At 41.5% G+C, this 24,842-nt stretch overlaps 2 protein-coding genes across 5 annotated transcripts in view; one reads left to right on the forward strand and one right to left on the reverse strand.

Annotated features, from left to right (window-relative positions):
* Positions 1 to 1,196, reverse strand: part of LOC141794908 (uncharacterized) — a 70,309-nt gene extending 69,113 nt beyond the window's left edge. The window contains exon 1 of one of the 2 annotated variants that reach the window (XR_012598568.1): positions 454 to 1,196. Coding sequence is in view for 1 of the 2 variants with exons in the window: in XM_074675534.1 (XP_074531635.1) it covers positions 454 to 684 (231 nt within the window). In the remaining variant the exon portion in view is untranslated. The remainder of the gene's footprint in view (positions 1 to 453) is intronic. The other variant, XM_074675534.1, reaches the window with a different exon arrangement.
* LOC141794909 (uncharacterized) lies at positions 430 to 24,634 on the forward strand. Of its 3 annotated transcripts, none has more exons than XM_074675536.1 (6): positions 430 to 1,153; positions 2,237 to 2,408; positions 9,189 to 9,347; positions 9,420 to 9,537; positions 22,984 to 23,140; positions 23,784 to 24,634. In XM_074675536.1, exons 1-6 carry the CDS (start codon positions 1,008 to 1,010, stop codon positions 23,962 to 23,964), a joined length of 933 nt encoding a protein of 310 aa, XP_074531637.1. In that variant the 5' UTR covers positions 430 to 1,007; the 3' UTR covers positions 23,965 to 24,634. The 3 variants fall into 3 exon arrangements, with proteins under 3 accessions (XP_074531637.1, XP_074531638.1, XP_074531639.1); XM_074675537.1 differs by having other exon boundaries at positions 9,204 to 9,347; XM_074675538.1 differs by lacking the exon at positions 9,189 to 9,347 and having other exon boundaries at positions 23,784 to 24,632.
* The last annotated feature ends 208 nt before the right edge of the window (positions 24,635 to 24,842 follow it).

The raw sequence follows: 24,842 nt of genomic DNA on the forward strand, positions 1-24,842 counted from the left end.
TTTTAAAATTTTCTCCCTGCCCTGAAAAAAGTGTGTGCATGCCCCTGTAACAGACTGCAGGTGTTTTAAATATGATGATGAGTTCTTGTGTTCATTTTAACAGTGTGAGTACCTGAGAGAAAGCAGAAAGTCTTTCAGTCACACTCAGTTTTTTTTTCTTTCTTTCAGACCAAATTTACAAACAAATCACTGTAAATGTTTAAGTGAGGATAAAATTAATCTGAATAACGTTCTTTGTCCGGTGAAAATATTCCCCATTCACGCACAGATCATTCGTGCAACAGGTTCAGTGATCAGTGACCTTTATCTGCTGACCCTTCTCTTTGTGGAGGCTTCATGTGTCAAAGAACCTGCTCAGGTCTGGATCAGCAGAGTCATCCTAGACTACAGGAAAAGAGCAGAAAACTGTGGGACCTGCAGAAACCTGTCTTCCGGGTCCCCCACCCATCTCACCTTCAAACTCCGGATCTCGTTCAGGTGCTGCTGGAGCCTGCGGTTCACCTCCCGCATCAGATTTCCGTGCTCCACGATAACGCCCCTCTTCTCCGCCTCTGCCCTCCGCAGGCGCCGCACCAGCTCCTCTTTGCCCCACTTCAGCAGCTCCTCGTCGTTGATTTTGGAGATGTCTTCCGCCGGACCCTCTGCGCTTTTGGGCAGCTGCTGCTGCTGTGCGCCTTTCTCCATCCTTTAAACTCTCGTGGAGATGGCAGGAGAAAAGTACAGTGTTTGCCGAATTTCAGAGAAGAAGATACCAAACCAAGCCCTCCCAATACACCCGGGACACTCTGATCCAACACGACTCGGGTTCCCCCCACCCGCCCTCCTTACGCCAGTGGAATCACATCGCTCTCATTCAGGCTGCGCCTCTCTCCCACGCCCATGCCGCAGCTCCGTGCCTGCCCGGTGCTTTGCTGCTGTGTCCCCGCTGTTAGAGCATCGCCCTGCATGCCGCTGTGACTCCGGCTGAGCCTTTGGTTGGCTTGGCGGGGCGGTTTCTCTCCAGGTGCATGCTGCCGCCTTGCGCACTCCTGCAGCCCAGTGCGCACTACCGCTGTCCGACCGCCGGGGAGGAGGACAGAGGCAGCAGTGAGAGGAGGAGGAGGACTGCAAGGCGAGGTTGCAGGTGCATCGCCAGGAGAGCCAGGATGCTAAGGTGCGTTAGTAAGGAGAACAGACTCTCTCTCTCCTCTCTCGCCCCTCCACCCGTCTCCCCTCCTCACGCCTCCTTGTCTCGTAGCGCCATCTGCTGTTGAAGCTGTGAGAAATCACAATGTTCAGAATCAGGGGTTCTGCAACCTGTGGCTCTTGAGCCCCATGCGGCTCTTTGACTCCTTTGCAGTGGCCCCTTGTAGCTTTAAAAAAATATAGATTTTTTTTTCACAGAGGATATTGATGGTTAAAGACATTGACACTTAAAATCTTTAACATTTTGTTGAACTAAATGTGCATCACATCTGTCAATAAAGCCTGCCACTGCTCTACTTCACCTCCTAAAACATCAACTTTCCATGCAGCTGTACCTAATCTCAAATAAGAAAGATAATGAAATCTACAAAAAGACTGATCTGGATGAAAGTACAGATTTGTATTCTGTGTAGTTAGAAATTGTTTAACTGCCAATGTGCTGGCTGTATAAAATGCTTGATGTATGGCAATAAATTAGCAGATGGCAAAAAAATTATAAGTATATAAGATATTAACAATACATTTATCAAATACAGGGGGCAAATTTAAAACCCTTTTTTTTTTGCAAAATGTTTGACATTTAACAAACTTTAAAGTTAATAAAAAATCCCAATTTTTTAAAATTTTGTGCAATTTTTCCAAAGTTTTGAAATTTAACATTTTTTGCAAATTTTTGAAATTCAGTTGTTTTATCTTTGCAATTTTTAAACTTTTGCAATTTTGCAAATTTATCAAAAATTGAAAAAACAGGACTTCACATATACAATTTCATAAATCCTAAAACAACTTTTTGTTTTGATTTACTTATTTACTTGATTTCAACTATGTATGGAATTTTATACTCTATTACTGAAGCGTATTGCATTCACTTGAAGAAAAAAAAAACTCAGGTTTTTTAGAGTAATTTATTTTTCGGTTTGTTTTTATGTGGTAATTAATTTTGTTTTTCTGATTAATATTTTTTTTATTGGTTTGTTTTTTGTTATAATTATTTCTGTTTTTATGAGTAATTTTTTTCTGTTTTCGAATTACTTTTTTCCTGTTTTTGGAGTAATTTTTTCCTGAAGTATCAAGCCACTTCGAAATCCCGTGAGAACCTTCAACCTGCAGACGACTCCCGTGGATGTGTGGTGGCTCCTGTGTCCCGCACGGATCAGAGATCCTGTTCAGCACATATATGCCTTATCCTTAACTTTCTACCGGTCCGTACTGGGTCAATAAAGGTAAGGTATTAGCCACACACAGGGTATGATACCCTTGTTTTATCTTCGACTTTATCCTTTTATTTTATTTTATATAAGCCTATTGTTCAATGAATTACTTAAGGAATAGACGAAGATGTGGCATTAAAAAATGCATTGGTTCTACATCTGAAAGCCGTTAGAAAGTTCGGACTAGATCGGACTGTGAATCTGAAGGGGTCATATCCCCCCATCCCTGATGTCACTGACGCACATGTCTGAGATACAATCCGTGGACCCTGAGAGGTGGAGAATGAGGACAGGTTCCTTGGTTTAAACTTTTAAACTACACACAAGCACGCTCTTTATCTTCACTGTTATGCTGATGACGTCCAAATCCACTTCTCCTCTGAATCCATCAGCTCTCCAGCTGAGCAGCGCTGAGCTCAGAGGGCTCACAGCAGCATGAGACGTTGAAGCTTTGGGCACCTGACCAAGCTGCCATGTTTGATGAGTGGGGTGAGAAGAGTGAGCACTTTGGTGTTTAAGTATTAACAGGCTGGACTCTGATTTGACCTGATTTCAGCTTCTTTACATCCAGCACTCAGAGTCGGCCTCACTCTGCAGGAATGATTAACACAGTCAGGATCACTTTATCAGACAGTCAGCTGAGAGGGAGAGGCGCTGTTCTGAGTATCAGCGCCGTTCTGAGGCTGTGACGTGCTTTGTGTTCTGAATCAGGTCTGATAGCCAGAGTGAAGCCTTGACCTTGAGTCTGATAGGGTTTTTAGGGAACAAGCTAGAAACACTTGGATAAGAGTAAAAGTCCCTGGTTTTACTTTGTCATGCACAGTTAAGAGTTTTTGGTTCAGTCTCTCCTACTGATGTATCCTCATCACCATCAGAGGAAAACAAAGCGATCAGGGACAGGCTCTGTCAGATTTAAAGTCTGTTTGGGTTGAGTTTCCAAAGTAAAGTCTGAGTCTCTGAAGCTTTTTCCTCTGACCAGGTTTTGTCCTCGTGGCTGATACTGAAGCAGGATGAAATATACAGGGTTTAATGTTAATGTCTCTGCTCTTTGAGGACTACAAAGAGTTAACTGTGAGCACACTTAAATTATTAAATCATTTGTTGAGAGGCCAGAGCTGTGACAGGTCAAACCAGAAACCAATCAGAGTTTACAAAGTTCAGTCATCAGTCTGAATCTTTTGCTTGTTTTTTGTTTTTGTTTCTTAGAGAAGATCAGTATTCATTTATTTGCTCAAACAACAAATGAGACACATCTTTTTAAGCACATGCTCATGGGAAATGTAGTCTGTATCCTTGAAAATTCAGCTGTCTGGTACCTGAGTTGTTTTATCTTTTGCTTTCAGTCTCATGTCCTGTGCTCTAGTCTTTCATGGATGTGAAGTTCAACCATGTGTCATTAGAGTCTCAGTGTTTTTCCTGTTTCATTTTGTAGACCTTGCTCCATTTGTGTCTTTTTAAAGAGCGAGTATTGTGTTTTTGTAGTCTTTAATCTGTCCCGCAGGTGCCTCTGTTTTTTCTCTCTCTGGTGTTTTAGTGAATCCTAATTCCAGCCTCTGTCTGGCACTCTTTCTTTAATCAACTGTTTCTCTAAGCCTCCCCATTCCACAAACCCACCTCAAGGCCTGTCAGAGAGCAGACCTTGGAGTTTGAGATCCACCCTTCTGATGTGTCATAAACCCAACAGGAGATCCTTAAGGGATAACATAGTTTCAGCAAGTCAGTTTGGTGAAGAACTGCAGGATCTGGTGTAGATCTGGTTGAGACGTGGTGAAGATCTGAAGGATCTGGTGTCAATCTAGAGAAGATGTAGGGAAAATCTGGTGTAGTTCTGGTGTAGATCTTGTGAAGATCTGGAGGATCTGGTGTAGATCTAGAGTAGATGTGGGGAAGATCTGTTGTAGTTCTGGTGTAGATCTTGTGAAGATCTGGTGTAGATCTAGTGTAGATGTGGTGAAGATCTGGATGATCTGGTGTGGTTCTGGTGTAGATCTTGTGAAGATCTGGAGGATCCAGTGTAGATCTAGTGTAGATGTGGTGGAGATCTGGAGGATCTGGTGCAGATCTAGTGTAGATGTGGTGAAGATCTGGTGTAGATGTGGTAAAGATCTGGTGTAGATCTGGTTAAGATCTGGTGTAGTTCTGGTGTAGATCTTGTGATGATCTGGAGGATTCTGTGTAGATGTGGTATAGATCTGTTGAAGATCTGATGATCTGGTGTAGATGTTGTGAAGATTTGGAGAATGTGGTGTAGATCTGGTGAAGATCTGGACTATCTGGTTTAGATCCGGTTTAGATGTGGTGAAGATCTGTTGAAGATCTGATGATCTGGTGTAGATGTGGTGAAGATCTGTTGTAGATGTGGTGTAGATCTGGAGAAGATCTGATGATCTGGTGTAGATGTGGTGAAGATCTGATGTAGATGTGGTGTAGATCTGGAGAAGATCTGATGATCTGGTGCAGATGTGGTGAAGATCTGATGTAGATGTGGTGTAGATCTGGAGAAGATCTGATGATCTGGTGTAGATGTGTGTGAAGATCTGGTGTAGATGTGGTGAAGACTTTGAGGATCTGATGTTGATGTTGTGAGATCTGGAGGATGTGGTGTACATCTGGTGAAGGTCTGCTGTGGATCTGCAGTTTCTTTTAGAACAGAGGATGTTGAACAAGCACTCCCTTTTAATTCTAAATATTTAACATCGTAATCCTTCCATAAGAGTAAAATGAAAACTTTATTTTACACAATGAGCATGACTTCAGCCTCTGTTGACCTACTGCAGGAGAGGACCAACAACGCATCCACCAGACTGGGTGAAGGGTGTTTTAAAACTCAAAACTCTCTCCATCATAGTCTCAACAGATGTCTGTCTATCATTAGTCTGGTTCTGTCTGAGGTTTCTGCCTGTTAAAGGGAAGTTGTTCCTCTTCAAGTGTAACTTACTAAATGCTGCAAAGCTCTGAACTCATGGGGGGTCAGATGAAATCAGACTCTGTTGAGAAAATACATTTTTAGAAACGTCAACAGGTCTATTAATGTTTTTGGAAAGTTTCCTAAAATAACATTTGTTATGATTTGGTGCTTTATAGATAAAGATTGATTGATTGATTGAATACAGAGTGATAAACTGTAGAGGCCTCATTCCTGTAGCTCAAACTCCTTTATTGACATACAGCCTTTTTAATTATCTGTTTTGGTAAAGGAGCACTTACACAAAGTATCCACTCTCCTGATGTGGTTTGAGGTAATGTGAGTGAATCAGTGAATCTGCAGCTTGTTCATGTTAAATCTTAAAGACATACTGTGAGTTGACTCAAAGACAGACAGAATATCATGTTTTATCCTGCACACATCAGGTCCTCTGTGTCATACTGACAGTGTGTACACGTGTCACAGTTAGCATGGGGGCATGATGGCTCACTGTGACACCACTGACACTAGATAAATATGGATGATGCAGCTCCACCTCCTCCTCTTCTTAAAAAAAAGCTAAGATACTCTCCATGATGAGGGCTGACATATTTGGGCTTGAGTTTCTGTAGGGGTAAGATTTGGTCCAGCTCCTTCCACTCACAAAAATACACTCACCAAGGAAATAATCTGCTCCAGACCAGAGTCAGAAGTGTGACATTTCCTCTCTATGATCCTGACTAAAGTCGCATTCTCTGACTATAACACCTGTGAGCATGAGTTTGAAGGAAACTTTACCGACAGCTGTCAAGGCTTCACCTTGAATTTGTATGACGAGTGTGAGCACTCTGGTTGTGTTTGATAGATGGGCATTGTAAGAAAAATCCTGAGCCTGTATAGTTCAGGAAGTGTTCACTTTCCACCACATTTACAAAACCAGAAGGTAAATGCCAGGGGTGTCCCAACTTTTTTCCGGGCCAGCGGCTTTAACTGACATATTCATTGAACTGTGAAAGTAACTTATCAATGCTCTATTTGTAAACTTTTTCTCTTGGTGGTTACTGTAAAAATCAGTCTCAGTGTTTAAACCTCCTTTTTCCATCACCACAGACTGATGAAATCTAAGCTCACCTGTTCCTCGGGTGTCTCCTGATCCTAAATGATCAGTGGTCAGTTTTCTGCAGTGTTACATGCTGTGTACACATCAGCAAACTCTGCTTCTGACCAAGGGCAATGATCTCCCTTAGGGGTGGATATTGGTGCCATTTACTTGTTGTAACTCTAAAAAACAAGCTAAATTTTGTCTTTTTTACTCTAAATCTGATAATAAACATATTGAACTACTCAAAATGTGTACTGGCCCATTTCAGGCAACTTAATTTGAAATTTTTCCAGGTTCCTGAGCTGAAGATTGTAGCTCAGTCCAGCTACCGAAACTCATTTGACGTCTAAAAAGCATGTTTGAAAGTTTGTCACTGTTTTTCCAGCTGCTTTTCTGCAGCACTTTTTGGGGTCTTGGTTTCCTGTAAGAATTATATTCATATTGTGAAACTGATCTTAAATCTCAAAAATTTAAGTTATTAAAATTTTGAAATGTAAAAATCCCCAAAATCAGTATTACCTCAGGTAAAACTCACACGAAATTACTGATTTGTATGGTGCACAGAATGTAAAATTTCAGTCACTGTTTGTTGTAAGACTTGAAATTTTGTGAAGATTTAATTAACTTTTCTCACATTTAGCTTGTTTTTCCGAAGTTCATGCAAAACAGAATGTTATATTTATTTATCAAAAATTTGTAGCCTACAGATAAAGAAAATCTAAATACATAATCTAAATTTAAATCAAGATAATAGATCTAAATACTAAATCTAAATCTAGATTTGAATTTAACAATCAGATTGTGTTAACCCTCCTGTTATCTTTGGGGTCAATTTGACTCCATTAAATGTTTATCCTTCAAAAAACAATAGTTGACTTTTTTTTTGGCTTCATATTTCATGAATTTTCCTAATTTGATGGGAACTATTGATTTAGCATAAAATTATTATGAAAATATTTTTTTATTTTGCTGTACACATATTGCACGCATCGGTGTTCCTCTGGGGTCAATTGGACCCCAAGCTGTTTTAGCTGTGTAAAACTTGTCTGTCTGTGTGTGACCCATGTGTGACCTTATATTCCCACACCTGCAGGTGCAGAGTTGATTCTTTTGAGTTGAAACATGTCATGGGGGGGGGGGGTACTTCTCGTACCTGCCAAATAGAACTGATATTTCCTGCGCTGTGGAAGGTGGGATATTCCCGCAAGGACATTGGTAGTTCATGTAAAATAAGGGAGGAGCAAACATAAAAGCTTGCATTTCAGCTCTCTGTCCAAATCATTAGGGCCCGAGCCCACCAACCGCAGGTTGGGTGAGAGCCCTATTGAAACCCTTGTGATTATTATTCTACGCCTTTTTTCTTCTTTATTATTTGTTTCTGCCAAAACATCCCCGAATTGCATGCCTTTCGCTTGGAATAAAATGCGAGCACGCCTAACCCCAACATTCGCATGCCTGAAAAAATGTATGATCTGCAACTTGCACAAAAATGAACGCTCCATAGCGCCCCCTGGGGGTTTAAAACTGCAGTCCCTTGGGCGACTTTGAGCTACAGCGCTAAAATTTGGGGTGTATGATAAGCATGCCCAGCCCAACTAAAAAGTTCTTACAACTTTTGTGCTTTACGAACACGAACTTTGCTATTTGGGCCGAAACATCACAATTTTAGCAATTTTGGCAAACGTATTTGAACAAACTAGTCCTAGGTTTTTTCACATATCAACTCAAAACTTGGCTTGGCTATACTACTCCTATTGAAGATCAATAATCATAATTGAATTTTTATAATTTTTTTCGGTGTGGGTGCGACATGAGCTCAAACTCTGCCATAGCCGGTCCCAAGCCCTGATAACAAAAGAGGAGGGGTTAGAGAGACTTTATAGTGACCACAAATATGTTACAAAAAAAAGTAGATAAAATAAGTAAATGAAAATGTTTATGAGAGTAAAGGGGGGGTTACCAACATCAATCAATATGGTTCATTCTGTGAGAGTCATGAATGTGCACCTCAATCAGAAAAGATTTGGATGAAAGATTTTAAAGATACACACACTCTAAAACTGAAAGTTTGGCCTGATGGTGGCGCTGCAGGAAAGGTCACATCATCACCAAAACCTATAGGGTTCATACTCTTGTGGTCATTAATGTTGTCATTAAACTTGAGAAGATTTGGATGAAAACTTTTCAAGATAAATAATTTCTGATTGAAAAGTTTGGCCTGATGGTGGCACTAGAGGACAGGTCAAGGTGTCATTATCAAGGGGTTATTTATGTATTCAACAAATAAACAAAGTTCCTGACACAAAAACTTGGTCAACTATTTTCTGTAAATCATTTTCTGGCGGCAAATATTCCTGGGGTCAGATTGACCCCAAGGGTAAAATGTGTGACTAATATTTGAGGAAGATAGGAGGGTTAATGGGCTGCTGTGGGCCCCTGGACCTGACTTTAGACAAACCTGGTGTATGCCTGTGGTGCTGTGTGGTGCAGAGACAGTGACAGAGAAAAAAACACACAAAGGCAACACAATAACCTAGCTTTTGTTATTAGTCATTTAAAGGTCAGTGAGATGTTGTTGTTAGACCATAATTAGATGTTAAAACTATTATAGTTAGCGTTCAAATTGGCAGAACATCCATCAAACAAATCAAAGAGACCAGAGCCACTCCTCAAAATGCTCTACAGCCCAAAATAAGTGATACATTGTTCCCTCCTTTGGCAGAGCAGTGATGTGGGCGTATCAGTCTGACTTGATAAACTGGTGTCGTGCTGCCCTTTATCTCAGAGTGTGTGTCTGCAGCTGGTAGAGTCACTTCACAGAGCTGTGGAGATGGAGCGGCTGCTGGTCCTGCTTGGATCTCTTCTCTTAGCATCTTTCTGTAAAGGGCAAATCCTCTGCAAGGAGAACAACTGTCCTCACTTTACACTGATGGACAAAACTGAGGTCAGATTCAAACACGGCTCTTTTCTTAGGGTAAATGTTGAAACACTGCTCATCTTTCTCTGTTGTCTACAGGATTACGAGGAGCGGTACTACGAAGCCACTGACTGGATCTCCACCAGAATAGAGAATAATGATCCATGGGCTGCACATTCAAGGCTGAAGGACTACACCAAGAGGCAGGAGGAAAGAGGTAGGACAAGAACAACTTCAGTCAAACAAATGTTTGGTCATGAGGTCTTCAAAAAACTCATTCCTCGTCCTAGTAATTACTGCGTATTCATTTAGAGTGAACTTTATCTTAAGTTAGTTAAATGTAAAGTATAATCATAATGATCAGTAAACACAAAGTAAATGTGCTGTGTGTAAACTCAATCCAAACAGTCTGAGTAACCTTTAATGTGCTCAGATTGGAAATAAAAAGTTAATTCATTATATTAAGTACACAGAAAGTAGATGTGCTGCATGTAAACTCTTTTAAAACAGATTGAGTAAACTCTGTGATCATATTGGATTAACTGTAGCTTTCACTGAAAACGTGCTATGAGCATGTGCAGATTACATCATGAATCCTGCACTGTCACTGAACGTCAGCGAACGTCTGAGGTAAGTTAGAATTGATGCACCTCCACAGAGAAAGACAGACGTGTCCTCACAGCCAGGGAAATCATTCCTTTATGAAGCTAAAACCAGTTTGTTGCTGCTACTCCCAGAATGCATTTCAGCCATGAAATATCTTATTGTATTCAATGTTACAAACAGGGGCTACAGGTAGCTACAATTAGGCAAACACAGGCAGTTGCCCCCAAGATTCCCAGGGGCCCCCAAAGCATCTCCTAAAAACTGATTTATGAAGTTCTCTTTAATTGAAAGCTTTTCTTTTTTCTAAATCTTACTTCACATGCTTCAAAATACATCAAAAGGCTTAATCTTTAATGATCGTTTTGAGCAGTGGGGAACCTTCAGGGACTTCTAGGCCTTCAGAGAAGGCCTTAAAAAATCTGGACCAAAAAATATTCGTATCATATATCGCTCTATATATAATTTCTCATTTAGTTGAATAAAATACATTTAATACATCATCTAAGTTTTAAAATTAAGTGTACTGCAAAGCTCACTTCAGCAATGAAAGGGTTACTGTCTTAAAACATGTTATCTCTATCAGAGCCCAGTTTGCTGGCTCGTTTAGTGGTTAGGACTTCACGAAGGCCAGGCTGTGTTTTGGTTTGGAGAGAGACAGGAAAATTGACCAATCACGATTTGATTTTTTGGGGGGGCGGGACAAAAACAGAAGAGCATAGGCCTTCGTGAAGTCCGATCAGTGGGGAGAGTGGTGAGAGCGGTGAAGGGTATAGCAGAAGACGAGAGCGGAGTTGTGGCTAGCTTGTTAGCATTTTTTCAGCGTGTGCGAGTAAAAATTTCATCTGGTCGTGCTCGTGCGAGTGTATATGTCTTAATACTTCATCTATCACGGGCACTGTGTAAGACATTGTGGTTTGAATTTTTCCTCTCTTCCACTGGCTCAGTCAGTCTCCTCCACCTGAACTCTCTCCTGTTTTAAAGAGAGAGAGCTGTCGCGTACACACGCAGCGCGTATGCGCATCACACACCAGAGACAGACAGAACTTTTTTTTTTACAGTCTATGTTCATAACGACACACGTTTCACTATTCCAGAGTCAGCCTTCTCACTATATGATTCACGCTGCTCTAAACTCTCCTAATTGAAGAGGATGCTACGTAAGAGCAGAGCTACGTTAGTTTAACTCACGACATGTCAACACCAAAAAAGAAAGATAGAAAACAGCTAATGCTCTGGTCAACTCTTCATCAACAAGTGCAGCACAGTTATCTGTCTCCGTCTCTGAGGTCTCCTGCAGCGTCTTTGGATCAAACCAACTAAGAGAGAGGGGTGGATGGTTTTTGAGTTTTCGATATAACGCCCAAGTACGGGACTTGATTCACTTTCAAAAAATATTAGCGATCACAGGAGCATGCTTTAAGTGGGGGGGACAATAAGGAGAAATCACAAGCCAGGAGAACAGCCAGACAAGGGGTTTAAAAAATGGGAGACTCCCTCCATGTTCAGGAGTGTTGGCAGCCTGCCAGTACTCTCAATGGGTAAAAGTAACGAGTTTATGTATGACACAGATTGACAAAGATAAAAACTAAAGACATTTTCTTCATCATTTTAGGTTATTTAAGTAAGTTTTGTAAACTCACTTAATAATGTTAGTCATTGTTTTATGTAAAGCCTCTTTTTTATTTTTATTTTATTTATTCAATGAAAATGTATTTTGTTAACTACTTTTTTCCGCGACGATTTCTTTTCTGGGCTGTGAGGGCTGAGGTGAAGGCCCAGCTGTACTACTCACGGTTCGCCACTGCCTCAGGCTGTATTTATCATTTCAGTGAGTGACTAAAAACAACAGCTTGGAGATGAGAGTTTTCTGTCTGCGTCTTTACTCTCACCAGCACACAGGGCGCTGCCCCCAAAGACACCGAGCATTTTTAGGTCAGATATTCACACGTTCATCGGCTGCACTGTAAAGGGACATTACTGTCAGACAACAGCAGTAACAGCCACACTTTGAATAAAAGATATCAAGCCTATAGTCCACAGAGTGGATCGTGGCAGCATCAGATGTACTAATGTACGGGACCTCCAGACGCGCGTCATATCTATGATGCGCCATAGCTGATCAGACATTTCGTAGTTTTCCTAATGAAATATGCCAGGAAAAGAGAGATCATAATGATTGCTCATGAGTCCAAGTCAAGTCTGAAGTCACAATTTCAACAACAGAGACAGCAACAAGTTACACCACAAACATGTACACAGTCAGCGTGGCCTATCATTCAGAGAGGCTATGGCTGCAGGGATGAGGCTCTTCCCAAGGGGAGTCTTATTGCACCTTATCGTCCTGTACCTGCGCCCTGAAGGCAGTGGAGTGAGGTACTGGTTGAGCGGGTGTGTAATACTGAAAACTGAAATCTAATAAATAATATCTTCCTGAGACACAATAAACTGGGTTATATTAATAAGTTTCAGGGTTCACAATCAGATGTGGTCCAGATAAAGGCTAAATAATTCATAAATAATTTAACAATTACACATTTTACCGGTAAAATGATCCGTGAGCTTCTAAACAGAACACAGAATAAACAGAGAGCAGGTTTTCTTCATGGTAACGTGTTTGTTAAACAGGTTAAAGGAACAGACGAAGCTCTGTTACTGTTTCTGTTTTATCAGAGTTATTACAGCGCACATGTGCAGACACACAAACAGCTGTTAGAGCTGACTGACAGATGATCCAGAGGTGATCAGCTGATGCCGTCATCACTGAAACACATTGCTTCATGTGACGCTCCGGAGGGAGAGGATGTCCCATTGCTCTAAAAACGAATCTCCTCCATCCTCTCTCCTCTCTTCATTTCCTCGTGTCTCTCTATCATCTCTGGTGGGAGGAACTAAGACGCAAGTGAACGACGCAAGTGGAGGACGGAAAGATGGAACTTAAGAGTTTTGAGGGTCACCCACTGTCTCTTTCCTCCTCCCGCCTCTCTCCTCTGAGCACAGCTGTCGCTTTGGGACATCCTTCGATATGGTGACTCAGAAAGAGGAGAGAGGAGACTGCAGTTTATCGCTTTGAGACACCCCCTGTGTGGCTGCTACTTCTTCTTCTGCTGGTTTTCTGTCAGCCTTCCTGCTTTGTGACTCCTGGCTGCCTGTGCTGTAACTACACAACCAGTCATGTATTTTAAGAGGACGGTGTTTTAGCAGAGAGAGAATAAAAAAGGGACAACATCAAAAAAGACATAACACAGCAGTTTGTTAGAAGCTTTAAATGTTGGTTTTGATCATTTTTGCATGAATCACCACACTCCATTCAAAACAACTCACTTTCATTAAGTCCTATAGAGAAAATGTCTATTTGTAAACAGTGACTCAGGAAAATATAAACAGCTGAACCATTTCAGGGTCACAAAATATCTACTCTATTAATCAACAATCACATCTCTAAAACCTTTGTTTGTAATACTTGTTAACAAAAACCTTGTTCTAACTTTCGAGTAGATTTGGTTGTTTTCCCATTTTTTCAATGACCTCTGAACTTTCTCAGACAGATTTGACAACAAGTTATTTTCCATTTAACATTTTTTTAAAACAAAATTTACAAAACCATTGAAAGAAATATTTTCATTTTATTTATTTTTTTCTTTTATTTTTATTTATTTTAAAAAATATATATTTTTTAGGTTTTTTTTTTTTGGGGGGGGGGGGGGGGGGGGGGGGGGGGTTTCACTTCTTTTTCCATTGCTTAGGTTTCTTTAAGCCCAGAAGGTGCCGAGTTCTTTTCCACACTGATGCCGTTGATGTTGGCGTCTCAGGCGGGCCCTCAGCTCTTGCAGCCCCAGCTGGTTCCTCAGGTCCAGGAGTCACCTCAGGTCCCTGGGTCCCAGAAGGTCCTGCAGTCTCCTCCATGTCAGTGGTGTAAACCTCCATGGCCTGCTCCTCTTCGGGCTCCTCTCTCCTCACTTTGTGAAGTTGGTTGGAGAGCTGCGTGTTTTGGGAGTGCAGCAGAGCACACTGCCTCCTCAGCTCCTCCAGCTCCCTGCAGTGGGCGCTCTCCCCTTCCTTATAGGTGGTTTTTTGGGCATTGATGTCCTCTGCCATCTTCTCTTGCACTCTGCTGATTTCAGCTTTCATGGTGATCATTTTCAGCTGGTCGTCTGCGTTTTCTTTTTTCAGATGCTGGATCTGTCCCTGGAGCTCCTGCTGCTGGCTCTCAGCTTGGTTTATGACTGACTGAAGATCAGCTTCGAACTTCAGTGTGAGCTCCTGGTTCCTCACTCTTAGCTTCTGCAGCTCTTCTTGGAGAAGCCCGTTCTTTGTCTTCTCGCCTTGAAGCTCAGCTGTCAGGTCCTCTTTGGCGCTGTGTGGGTCCACGCCGGCTTCGTGTGCTCTTAGTGTAGTTTTCAGCTCCTCCAGCTCGGCGCAGTAGAGCATCTCCTTTTCAAAGTTGCTCATGTGTAAGTCAGCGACCTCCTTGTTCATCTTTTCACGTACGAGGTCCAGTTCCTGTCTCAGGGCCAGGATGACCTGCTGGTCCTGAGAGGCTTTCTCAGCGTGAGCCTGGTGTTGCTGCTGAAGCTCTTGCTGAAGTGTTTGGACCTGCAGCTTGGCGTTTTGGATGTCGTTGTTGTACTGGAGCTGGAGTCCCTGGTATGACTCCGACATCCTGTGCAGCTCTTCTTGTTGGGTCTTGACTTTGTCGGCCGCCTCTTTGATTTCTGCAGTGAACTTCTCATTGTTGACAATATGAGCCACCTGCAGCTCCTCATAATCGGCGTGAAGATGTCTCTTCTTCTTCTGCCGGGTTGTGTCCCTCACCTTCAGGGCGATCCTGTGCTTGGAGAGCGTCTCCTGAGAGCTGTATTTCTGGAGCGTCTCCAGCTCTCTCTTGGTCTCTTTCCCTCGGTTAATAAACATTTCTTTGAGGTTTTTCTGTCTCTTCAGTTCAGCCTTGGTGTCCTCCAGCTCCTGGTTGAGCAGCAGCTCTCGGTCTCTGGTCTGAAGATGGCGAGACCTTTCTAACTCCAACATTTCCGTGAGCTGTCCTACTTCCCTGCGGAGTTTTTCCATTTCTACGCCTTGTCGATAGGCGTTCCTGTTGATTCTTGCTTGGTAAGCTGATCGCTGCATTTTTCTCTGTCTTTCTGAAAGTTGCAGAGTGAAATCTGAATGTGACTGTGTCCGTCGATGAATGTTTGAAAATGATCTGACTGCTTGGACAGAGTCTCATTTATAGAGGCGAAGGCAATGTGATGTCATAGAGATGAAGGCACTGTGATGTCATCAAGGGAAAGGTACTGTGATGTCATAGAGGGAAAGCTCCTTTCATCTCAGGAACTCTCTGCTGATTGTTTACATTCAAACTCAACAGTTATGTCCGTAATTTTTGATCACAGGTTGTGAATTTGATTGTAAACAAAGGACAGATTTGTCTTCTGACTGCTAAGCCACGCCCACCAAGGTGTTGTTACAGGTGTCACAGTGACAGCCCATAAGCAGATAATAATATCTGCATAAACAGAAGAAAATAATGAGGCCAGCAACAGAGCTTCTTTACAGTTCAGCTTAATTCAGCAGAATATTTATTCAAAACTGAATTGCTGGCTCTGTCCCTGATTTAAACATGTTCAGTGATTTTTGCCTCTGTTTATGAGAGAGGACAGAGATTCGTTTGGTGAGGAAAGTGGGCAGAAAGAAGGTCCCATGTGAGCTCGGTGTTATGTCATCCCATGGCTCCAGATTTGATGTATTGATGATGTACTGAAGGTGAAAGGAGCTGCGTCTTTATTTGCATTCAGAGTGGGAAAGTGAAGATGCTGTCATGGTTTGGGTTTTTGGTTTCTGTGTTTCTGAGTTTTCTTGTGTTTTTGCCCTTGTGTTTCTTTGTATTCTGTTCTGGTTCTGTGTCACCTGTGTTAGTCTTGTGGAATGTCTGTGTCGCTTGTCTTTAGTTTGTGCTTCTTGTGGTTTTGATTTGCTTCTTGTCATGTGTTTGTCTTCTTGTGATCATCATTTCTAGTGTTTTGGTGTCTTATGTATTTAGTAGCTGTCTTGAGTTTCCCTGTGTTTGGTTTGGCTCTCCTAGTGTTTCCCTCCTTGTTGATTGCTCCTCATGTGTTTCACCTGTGTCTTGTTTCACACCTGTGCCAATCAATTTTTTTTTTCGTTGCTAGGCGCTACCCAAGTAGCTGCCTGTTGCTGCAGCTCTCTTGTCTTTGTCCGTTTCTTGTAATTTTTTCGTCTCTTTTTCGTCATCTTTGTATTTGGAGTGGATCATCACTTTGTATGGTTCATTGTCGGTCACGGACACCAAACTTTTTGTGGCTTCGGTGGTATTTTTTACTACTTTTCTCCTGTGTTTGTCTGGAGATCCTACATGTAACCATGGCTGCATTGTTTACATGCGAAATTAGCTGTTAGCTGTCTGTAGCATGTCAATGCTAACTAGTGTAGGGCTTGATGATTTCCCTCGAGCTGAGGAGGAGGAGGTGAGGACAACGTGCTGGTTCTTGGATGTGAGCTGGGAGGTGACGACGTGGACCTGTCCTTCCATCCATCGTTGTTGGGAACGTGGGATCTAGCCCCGGGGGATGGATGAGCTAGCTGTGCTAACCCAGCGGCATCATGCTGTTCACAGACGTGGCTGACATCGGACGCCGCAACACATTGGAGGAGCTTCGCCTGCTGTGAGCAGACAGGATCCAGGAGACAGAGACTGAACTGACTGCTGGGGAGGCTCAGTCCTGGACCCTGTGGAGGTGGAGACTGGCTGGGCAGGAGAGTGGTGGACGAGCGGTGGACGAGCAGTGGACGGGATGTCGTCATCTAATTTCTTATGGACATTTTTGCACTTTCTATACTCTTTCTTACTTTTGTTTTCTTAAATGCTGCGGTGACTCCTGAATTTCCCCTCGGGGATAAATAAAGTATTTTCTATTCTATTCTATTCTATTCTATTCTATTCTATCACTCCCTGTCTATATAGTCTCTGTGTTCAGTATGTTTCTTGTGGGTTCATTGTATGCTGTCCTTGTTTGCTGTTGCTGTTCCTGTCTCGGTGTCTTCGTGCCTCCTGTGTCCCCAGTGCCTTTAGTGAGTTTCTTAGTGTTTTTGGTTTTGTTTCTTTTGTTGGAGTTTTCATGTTTGGTTTGAGTTTTTGAGTTCAGTTAAAATAAAGTTTCATTTCAATCTGCATTTGGGTCCTCCACCTTTTTGGTTTTTTTCCCTCTGGACTTTTCTTGACAGATGCTTTTTTGACGCACAACAATGCAGAATGTGAACGCTTGCACTCAGAGCTCAACCCTCCGGACCAGATAACCCAGGCGGTGTTTTAACACCCCCTTGATTTACACATACACCCTGTGATTGGTCTGCTCGGCAGCGTCGTATTTCCTGCTGCTGTCGTCCTTCCTCTTCTGCCTGCACTGATTCAGGGGCCATAATTTCCATCTCCTCTGTACTTTTCTTCCTGGATGTAGTAATTGCAATATGATCAACTGCTGCTCAGAATTCATCCGATCTGTTAGCCTGTTAGCATGGAGGATATTCAGCCTGTGCTGGTTTTGATCGTGATTTATTGCACTGTACTGTAGAATAGAATAGAATAGAATAGAAAATACTTTATTTATCCCCGAGGGGAAATTCAGGAGTCACCGCAGCATTTAAGAAAACTAAAGTAAGAAAGAGTATAGAAAGTGCAAAAAGGTCCATAAGAAATTAAATGACGACATCCCGTCCACCACTCTCCAGCCCAGCCAGTCTCCACCTCCACAGGGTTCAGGACTGAGCCTCCCCAGCAGTCTGTTCAGTCTCTGTCTCCTGGATCCTGTCTGCCCACAGCAGGCGAAGCTCCTCCAATGTGGCGCCGGCGTCCGATGTCAGATGCGTCAGCCACGTCCGTGAACAGCACGATGCCACTGGGCTAGCACAGCTAGCTCGTCCATCCCACCAGAGATAGATCCCACGTTCCCAACAACGATGGATGGAAGGACAGGTCCACGTCATCATCTCCCAGCTCACATCTGAGAACTAGCACGTCATCCTCACCTCCTCCTCCTCAGCTCGAGGGAAATCATCAAGCCCTACACTAGTTAGCATTGACATGCTACAGGCTGCTAACAGCTAATTTCGCATGTAAACAATGCAGCCATGGTTACATGTAGGATCTCCAGACAAACACAGGAGAAAAGTAGTAAAAATATCACTGAAGACACAAAACAGTTTGGTGTCCGTGACCGACAATGAGCCATACAAAGTAATGATCCACTCCAAATACAAAGACGACGAAAAGAGACGAAAAAAATTACAAGAAACAGACAAAGAAGAGACAGCTGCTGTAACAGGCAGCTACTTGAGCAGCGCCTAGCAACGGAAACACTGTAGGTGGACTTGTTGAACCAACACTTGAGAGGAAACAAACACTGATGGCAGAGCCGTTTTGAAAAGCTTGTTTTTGCATTTTTGAAACAGCTTTCACTAATTAATCTCTGCCTCTTGTTAAAGGATGAAGACGGTAGAGATCAACCCGTATTTTGGCTGTCATAAACTCAGCTGTTGTAATCTGGACATCCACTGACAAGTCCAGCTGAAGGTCTCCAGTTTATAGGGTCATTTGAAACTGGAACACCAGGAGCTGACAGAGACACATTCACACTATCAGACTCAAAGAAGAGCATTGTTTAGTACTAGAGATTATTACCCCAGACCTAAATTTAGACCCTCGCTCCTGGGATTGAAAAGCACACAGTTCCTCAAAAATTCAGCATTGGGTGAAGTTCAGGCTGTCAAAAAGCTACTTAAAGTTAGAGTCGGCAGGATTTTCCTAAAAAAAGAAAAAAGTCAACTTTTGCAGGCATAATCCTGCTCAACCGTCTCCTACAGACCTCTACACATATACTATATTACCAATCAGAGCCCTCTGGGCCTTCAAGATATTCAGTAAAGGCCTAATAAAAAATATAAATTCAAAGATTTTTTTTACTGCTAAATTATTATTTTATTTCTTTATTTTGTTTTATTTTGTTTTTGTTTATTTATTTTACTCAATGAAATCATAGCAATGACTTTTATATTATTTTTATAAACTTGTCCTGGGGTTAATATAACTAAATGAAAAAAAGGACCAATCACAATTTTCCTTTTGATGGTATCTGGGTAAATCAGCAACACATTCTGGCAGGCAGGGTCTTCAGTAACTGCAACGAATGCCTGTGTAACTCAAGCGAATGTGGACACAATTTGACAATGACAGCTGTCTTAGCCAATCATATTTTGTTAATTTGTGGGCGGGATCATTTCCTGTCATCTTCCGGGGATTCGCAAATACTTACCAAACACACCCTCCCTGCTCCTCTGCACTCAGACGGGGCCATATTTTACTTGACCAAAAACACAAATAAACGGACTCCCACCGAAATAATCTGATATCGGTCTGTATTCACGCTTGTACCTCACAACTGTTGTAACTGTGAGTAAGGAGGGTATGCAGCTGATACAGGAGCCCACTACATTGCTGTATGTGTTCAATGATGAATCACCTCATAGCATAGATAATGTAATGACTTCAACAACTTGTAATTGTGGGACAGACAGGAGTTTAATGTTGTAGTTTGAACACTAATATCCTGAGAAACACTGATTACTGCAAGGAACTGCACAATTGATAAAAGCATTAATCTGTGTCATCAATGGGCTTTATGTGAAAGATTAACCAAAGGATACATGTATTAAACACTTAAGGGTTATGTTGAAGATCACCTTAAATTTACATTTTTAAGAGAAATTACATTTAAACTTTATTTGCAATTTTGCTTTACTTTAATCTAGTTAATAATTTAGATGTTACTCAACGTATTTAAGCTGTCTCAGGCTGATATGAGTACTTTGCATTTAATGCATCTTTTTACTTTGAACTTATGTAATAAAATCACGTGGAAAATTTACATGATTTAATGATTTAAAATCCAGGGTTTGGGCATTATTATCTCTTTTGAAAGGTCTACTTCATCCTACTCCTCAACATGTAACTCTCTACGTCTTTGTCCGTTTTATTAGTTCTGTGTGTACGTGTCACCTGGCCCTGTATTTGTCACGTCATGGTACTCCCCTGAGCTGGCATGGTGCCAGGGAGGAGTGAGTCTTTAAATCTTGATATTTAAAAATGAAGAGGCAGCAAAGTTCAGCTCGTGTTCAGTGTGGCTGCAGGATTTATGCCTTCTTTCTCGTTATTTTAGGGAAAATGGAAACGTGCACAGAGCAGCTTCTGGTACTTTACATCTTCTACACAAAACAAATCTGTGACCTAAACATAAGTAAACATGCTCAAACCTATTATGAACCCTGAATGTTTATAAATCCCTTTTCTTCAGCTGACCCTGGATTGCAAATTAGCCAAGAAAACAATTGAATCTTTTTAACTTTAAGGCAGCATGACTTCAGCATTCTTATTTTTTTATCCTATTCATGAAACAGAAACATCACCATCATGAGAGACTTTAATCTGTCCTCTCTCAGATTATTCAGTCTCACATCAGAACGGGGGTAAAACGGAATCACTGTCTGTTTTGAAAACAGAAGATAAGAGTGGAGTAGCTCTCCATATCTTAAACCTGTTTGTAAGCAAAAGCATCTCTTTTGCTTACAAACAGGTAGCATTACAGAACACAGACAGAAATTAGCATTTCTGTCTGTGTTCTGTAATGTTACTGTGAGTATTAACATTCATGAGCTAGTCTAGCATCTCTATATAGTAGTGTCATAACTGCAAAACTTCTTCACTTGTATCTACCATTACACTTTACAGACAGAGTAACAGCACTGGGCTTGTCTCTGAGGAGTATAATCTCACCTGTGTGAAGAAACAAAGGTTAGACTTGTTTAGCTCTGACAGGTAAAATGCTCACACAAGGATCATGTGTCCTCAGTCACTTGACCTGTTTAGGTTTGGCTCTAACATTTTAACAGAGAACACACTCAAATACAGCTTTTTAAAACACATAGAAATTCAAAATATATAGCAGGGTCTGTTTTTAACATCTTTAGCTTTTCACCTTGAACAATATATTTCACTTTTTTAACCCTTTACAGTTGCACGGTCCACTTCACTGAAGTTTTTGAGGTTACATTTTTGTAAGTTATACATATGACACATTATATAGCCTTAAACAAGGGGACAGTTTGGTGTTTTGTCAACCAGGAAGGGTGTTTAGCATGTTTTAGAATAGAATAGAATAGAATAAAATAGAATAGAATAGAATAGCCTTTATTATCATCATCATTTTTCACCCAAAAGGTCACTGTACTGTAAGTTTTTCAGCATTTGGGCCATAGGGTGGTGGTCAAACACCCCCCCAGTGCGCACACAACTGGCCATAACAGTGAGTAAGTTTACATGCACACAGCAGTCTGGCAAGGGTCATTGCTCGATTGTAAGGTCACAGCAGGAGGTCTAGTCTTCTTAGCTTATACATGCAGACCTGGCCTCAGTGCGCCTCAGCAACTCTTCCTCCTTTTTCTCCAGCTACCACAGTTGAGCCTGCAATGTGGCCAACTCATACAGCGCCAGCTCCCATCCGAGCCACGCAGGCTTGTCGCGGAGCCCCACCCAGGAGAACTTCAGCAGCAGAGTTTCATTCCACTTTGATAGGCGGTGTCGTGTCCATTTCAGAATAGAATAGAATAGAAAATACTTTATTTATCCCTGAGGGAGAATTCAGGAGGAGTCACAGCAGCAATCAAGAAAACAAAAGTAAGAAAGTGTTTAGAAAGTGCGAAAAGGTCCATAAGAAAATAGATGCTGACAGCTTGTCCATCATTGTCCAGTCAGTCCAGTCTCCACCTCCACAGGGTCCAGGACTGAGCTTCTTCAGCAGTCTGTTCAGTCTCTGTCTCCTGGATCCTGTCTGCTCACAGCAGGTGAAGTTCCTCCAATGTGGCGTTGGTGTCTGGTGTTAGCTCCGTTAGCCATGTCTGTGAATAGCATGTTGCTACTCTGCCCTCTGGTATTCCCTCTGTTGCTGGGTTAGTATGGTTAGCTGGTTCATCTTATTGGAAATAGATCTTACATTACCAATAACGATGGATGGAAGGACAGGTCCATGTCGTCACTTCTTAGCTCACACCTGAGAACCAGCACGTTGTCCTCATATCCTTCTCCTCACCTTGTGGGAAACATCAGGCCTTGCACTAGTTAGCATTGATACACTAAAGGCTGCTAACAGCTGATTTCACATGGATACAATGTGACCATGGTTATATGTATGATCTCCAGACAAACGCAGGAGCAAAAATAGTAAAAAATATCACTGAAGACAAAACCAGTTTGGTGCCCATGACCAACAAATGAACCATACAAAGTAATGACCCACTCCAGATAGAAAGATTACGTAAAAGAGACGAAAAAATTACAAAAAAAAACAAAGAAGACAGAGCTGCTGCAATAGGCAGCCACAACCAATGGCAGAGATGGATGCGACAGCTTCTTTATGTTTTTATGTCAGTATGTCCTATGGTGTTTGTTTGTAGTGTTGGAGCCAAAGACTGTATGAGGGAAGTGATCCTATTTATCATGACCATGTACTTCCTCTTCCAACTGAACACCAAAATACACCAAAATCTGCTGAGTCCTGACAACTCCAACCATGGTCTGATAGCAATCACATTATCTACAAGTGTCAGTCAAGCTATGCTTAGTCTGATCTCCGTCTGACTAAGCTGTTCACATTATTCTTGATAGTCCCATCTTGTGCTGACTAAGGTCATAGTCTGATTTCTCAACCTGCATGTAAACCTGCTTAGTGTGAATTTCTGGATTTATCGTGGAACAGTGAAATTATTATATGTATTACATTAAAACAGACATCACAGAAGACGTTAGGGTTAACAGCTTATCAAACAGACTGACACAAAATGCAAGACCTCTTTTTATTTAAACCACATGAAGAGCAAGACTTTTCACTGTTAAGAAAACCAGGCGTGAGTTTTTGACACACACACACAAAAAGTTTCAATGTACCAAAAAGGAAGTATTTTTTTGTGTGCCTATCTCTGCCATTGTCCTGTCCAGGTTTCAAGCTTGCTGTTGATGCCTGGCCGGTGCTGATCACAGAGCGTCCCGATGGCCGCTACATGTCCTGGTTTCTTCCTCCCGGCACCATCAAGCCTGAAAACAACGATCCGTATGTCAAACTGGAGAGCAGACCTGCAGGAATCATCTATGTCAGGTAAGAAGCTGTAATGTGATATAGACTGATGCTGGTTTGATTTCACTTATGTGTAGAATAGGAGAAAAGCTAAATATTACATCCATCTTGTATGAGCTCTATGCTACTGATGAAGCTCTAAATGATTAGAAAATTGTTTTGTTTTGTTTTGTTTTTTAATTCATTTATTTTATTAGCCAGTGTCTAACTGATCACTGAGATACCTTTACTGTAACACAGACTCAATCTGTGGACTGTGAGATGTGGAGATAGAAGGCAGGTTTGGTGGCTCGGACTTTGCATTGGAAAGATCATGACTCCTGTTTCATCTGCATTAAAAGAAAATATTTTAATCATCAAAAAATGTATCTGAGACAGTCTGATCCAGAGTGGTGTTCATTTACTACAGTGTTGTCAGTGTGGAGGCAAATCTAGATCTGTTAAGTATGATGTAAAATGAGCATAGAAACAAAAAGGAGTGATTCCAGGATGGATCTCTGAGGAACACCATTTTACTGTGATGGAGCCAGTTGCTCTGTCTGTAGGTAGCTGCTTGGCAAACTGACCACATGTTCTGACCACAGGCGATCCTGCTCCAAACAGTCTTTGCCTGAGGGGTGTAATCTGAAACTGTATCCTCCTCTCCTTCTTTGTCACATTTCAGGATCTTTGGTGGCACACCAAGCCTGGAAACAGCTGAGCAGAACATAGAGCTGCTTCAGATGGCCTTGAAAAAGGCAATGAAAGACTTCGATCACAACTCTTACAGCGGAGCTTCCTTTGAGCCTTATTTATATTCTACTCACCACAACGAGGTCTTGATTCAGGCTGCCAAGCACGACTAAACCAAATCAACAGCACACAAAGAATCATATTTATCCTCTGTTTAAATTTATTTTTTAATATCTATTGAGAGGTACTGGGTTTTTTTTCTATTATTCTTCATTGGTGTGAACCAGATATGAGATCCCAATCTGATGACCTCATTTTGGCAAGATCTAAATGAACAACATATGAAAATGTAGAGGTTTGATAACCTTCACACACTCAGTCTGAACACCCAGTATTGTTGCTTTAACCCATGTTTGAAATATGGAAAAGCAGAATAACACCTCTTTGAATAAACGTGATGATCTTACTAGCTGTAGACAGTGGCATGGGGTTGGGAAGAAACTCAGACAAGACTTTCATTCAACAAAATGTATGGAGGCAGTCGTTCTATCAGTATATCCGTTTAAAATGTATGAAACTCTCAACCAAAAAAAAGTGTTTTGTAAAAATGAAGAAACCAGGCCAGTGGTGATTTACCTTCAACTCACTGCTCAATCATTTGCTGGGATGTTTTCTTTTTATTTGCTATATCTCATTGAAAAAAATGTTAAACTGAGTAAAACCTGATTGGGTCGTCTCTATAGCTTAAAATGTTTTATTATTATTATTATTATTATTATTATTATTATTATTATTATTATTATTATTATTATTATTTTGTTTTGTTTTTTGTTTTTTGTTTTTTTATTTTGTGGTTTCTGATCTCAGTGCTCCAACAACGTAAAAAAATTCAAAAAAGATCGTTTTTTTAAATTACCTTGCATTTAGTAAGTAAAAGGGTTAAACAGAGAGGTAGAGGAGAGCAGAGGTAGTTAAAGGGTTGACAGACCTGTTTTTAATTCCCCACATACTTTGTTTCTGTTTCACGCTGAGAACATGAAAGTACCTTTGT

Source organism: Halichoeres trimaculatus, unplaced genomic scaffold (assembly GCF_033239565.1).
Source record: "Halichoeres trimaculatus isolate MK-OKI-2021-1 unplaced genomic scaffold, fHalTri1.1 fHalTri1_scaffold_8, whole genome shotgun sequence".
In the NCBI taxonomy this organism is placed as follows: Eukaryota; Metazoa; Chordata; class Actinopteri; order Labriformes; family Labridae; genus Halichoeres; species Halichoeres trimaculatus.